The sequence below is a fragment of the Colobus angolensis genome, unplaced genomic scaffold, assembly GCF_000951035.1.
Source record: "Colobus angolensis palliatus isolate OR3802 unplaced genomic scaffold, Cang.pa_1.0 Scaffold329, whole genome shotgun sequence".
NCBI classification, from domain to species: Eukaryota; Metazoa; Chordata; class Mammalia; order Primates; family Cercopithecidae; genus Colobus; species Colobus angolensis.
The window spans coordinates 1,199,501-1,202,654 of NW_012116588.1; the positions used below are offsets into that span (position 1 = coordinate 1,199,501).

Consider the following 3,154-nt stretch of genomic DNA (forward strand, 5'->3'; position numbering starts at 1 on the left):
GGCTCCGCCTCCCTCAGCCTCCCCAGCAGCTGGGACTACAGGCGCCCGCCACCACGCCTGGCTAATTTTTTTTTGTATTTTTAGTAGAGACGGGGTTTCAACGTGTTAGCTAGGACCGTCTCGATCTCCTGACCTCGTGATCCGCCCGCCTCGGCCTCCCAAAGTGCTGGGATTACAGGCGTGAGCCACCGCGCCCAGCCTCCAAGCCAATTTCTGACAAGCATTTGTAGGCCACTAGTCGGAGGGGTCGGGCAGTCACGGAAACCCCTCTGAGTCCCAGTCCGTGCTAGAAAAAGCACTTCCGGAACTAGCGCGCGGAGCGGAAGGACGCCCCGGAAGTATTTCCTTGGCCCCTCCCCCCGTGGAAAAGATGGCTGCTGTGCAAGGTACCGGATCTTTGCCTTCCGGGCAGCCGCGGGAGGCACCGCGGGAAGCAATCCCTGAGCGAGGCAATGCCTTTCGCCGCTTGTCTGCCAGGCTCTGCGCCCTTCGCCCGGATGACAGCAGCTCCGCGCGCACCGAGATCCACCTGCTCTTCGATCAGCTCATCTCCGAGAACTACAGCGAGGGCAGTGGCGTGGCTCCGGAGGTAGGCGGCGCGCCCGGGAGAGAGCTGGTGCGGCGCCTGCTGGCCCCGGCCCCACCCCTTCGGGAACCCAGCTGGTGGCCCCCGCCTGCCTTTCCCTGCTGTTCCCACTCTCGCGCCTGATGATTTAGTTTCAGGGTGGCCTGCCCCCTCCTACCTTGGCACATTCTTAGTTCTCCGTTTGGAAGACCCTGCAGTGCTTGGCACGCTCGACTCATTCAAAACCCAACTTGACCACTCCTGCTCTGATAATGCCTGGGGTTTCCTCTCTGATACCACCTTTCCATCTGTCCGCACCCTCCTTCACTCCCTCTCTGTGCACCCAGAACACTTTGTTGACAAAATGCATTAGTACTGTTTATTGCGTACATGGTACACGGACCACGTGGGAATCTTAGAACTTGAGTAGTATTCGGTCTTTTTTTGCTGATGAAAATACTGAATCTCATAAAAATACAGTATACAAAACTCTGCCACAAAGCCCCTACGTTTTGTGCTCCTACACACTGGCTCCTCCCCTCTGCCGTCTTTTTGAGTAATCTTACACACATAAGGCCTTAAATTAATGAATTCTCTGAACTGTTGACACCATGGCCTTCTGGCCCTACGTAGGAAAGAGGGAAGTGGTGCAAGTTGCCTGCTTGCACAGGCATTTCAAGCTAGACAGTTCCTAAAGATGAAATTCATTAGCTCCAAACACACATTCCCGTCCGCAGCCCATCCCACCTTCCAACACACATGCACCATCCACCAAGTCACACAGGACACAAACACTGTTTCTTCCCTCCTTCGTCCCAGATCCTGTCCAATTCAGATATTTCAGAATGTGGCTCATATATTTCTCAGTTCATCCCCTCCTGTCTGTTCCCATAGCGAGTGCCTCAGACCTCAGGCAAGGCCTCTTATGCCTGGACTGTTCCACTGGTCTCCTCTAACTGATCTCCTACCTCCTGTCTGGCTCCTCTCCAAGCCAGTCATTCCTCTGATGCCAGAATGATCTTTTCTTTAGGAGAAAAAAAAAATTTGGTCATAAAATTTAAAATCAGCTTTGGAAAAGTCTTCAATACGTATCGGTAAATGGTTGAAGCAAGTTGCAGAACAATTCATACAGAATGAGATCAGTATGAAGCTGGAGGAGGGATTTTAAAATATGTGTGTTTATGTATGCAAAGTAAAAGGTCTGAAAGAATTGACAACAGAATAATAGTGTATGTCATTAGGAAGCAGAGTGAGATTAAGGGAGTAGTAGTCGGGGACCTTTGCTGTATTTGTATAATGTGATACTTTTGCAACAAAACTTCGTGCCTTTCCATTCTCTCCTGTTACTCCTTTTGTTCCTGTGTGCAGTCATTTAAAACTTGCTGTTCTTCAGGCACCTCCTGGTGTTTCACACCTCCAGGTTTTTGCATACTCTGACCACTCTGCCTGCAGTGTTTTTTGATGCCCTGTCTGGCAGATTTCTCCTCATCCTTCAAATCATTCCAGGTTCTGCTTTACAGTCACCTCCACAAGGCCTCCCTAATTACTGTTTCTGGACAGAGTTTGTACTTTATTCTTTCAGCACTTAATTCACCTTATTTTCATTATTTGTTGTGTTTCTTTCTGTCACTAGTTTGTGAGCTCTTTGAGGTTCGGGAACATGTTTGTTTTTACCTTTGGAGCCCAAGGACCTAGCACACTGTGGCATATTGTGGGTGCTCAGAACCTTGTCATTCTATAAACGTGGATGGATGGATGAAGAGTGTGACTTGCAAATAGGTCCCTCTTCTTTTTTTAAAGAATTCCCTAATTATGCATAAAATTCATAGAAGTGTTAGGTCTGTTTTTTCCCAATGACATTGAAAATCTGGTTCACTTACCTTTTGGTATTTTTAACTTTTTGTGCTTTTATACCCTAGAAGCCTTTCTTTGGTTGTTTAATTATATTGTCTCTACATATATAGAGAGCAGAGTCTTCAGCCTGACCAAAACCATGTTGATTCTTTTCCTTTTTTTTTTCTTTTTTCTTTTTTTTTTTAAGAGACAAGGTCTCACTCTGTCATCCAGACTGGAGCGCAGCAGCAAGATCATAGGTCACTGTGACCTTGAACTCCTGGGCTCAAGCTGTCCTCCCACCTCAGCCTCCCAAGAAGCTAGGACTACACACCACCATTTCCAGATAATTTTTTTTAAAAAGCTTTTTCTGTAGAGATGGAGTCTCACTATGTTGCCCAAGCTGGTCTTGGACTCCTGGGCTCAAGCAGTCCTTCCGCTTTGACCTACCAAAGAACTGGGATTAGGTGTGAGCCACTGTGCCTGACTTTTTCCTTCTTTTTTAGCACATACTATTTTTGTGCTGTCACTTCATTTTTATCCTTCTTGCCTCACATTTTCTTTCCCCATTTTGAATGTGAATATTTACTTTCGTTTTCCCATTTGGCTGTGTTTTGAGGATCTTCACTTGACTAATAAGTATTTTACCTCTTCTTTGTTTTTTTTTTTTTTTTTTTGAATGTGAATATTTACTTTTGTTTTCCCATTTGGCTGTGTTTTGAGGATCTTCACTTGACTAATAAGTATTTTACCTCT

The 3,154-nt window shown here is 46.6% G+C and overlaps 1 protein-coding gene across 1 annotated transcript in view; it reads left to right on the top strand.

Moving 5' to 3' along the window:
- Positions 1–370: 370 nt before the first annotated feature.
- Positions 371–3,154, top strand: part of HEATR6 (HEAT repeat containing 6) — a 36,947-nt gene continuing 34,163 nt past the window's right edge. Inside the window, 1 exon segment of the mRNA XM_011951895.1 lies at positions 371–589. Coding sequence (XP_011807285.1) covers positions 371–589 — 219 coding nt within the window.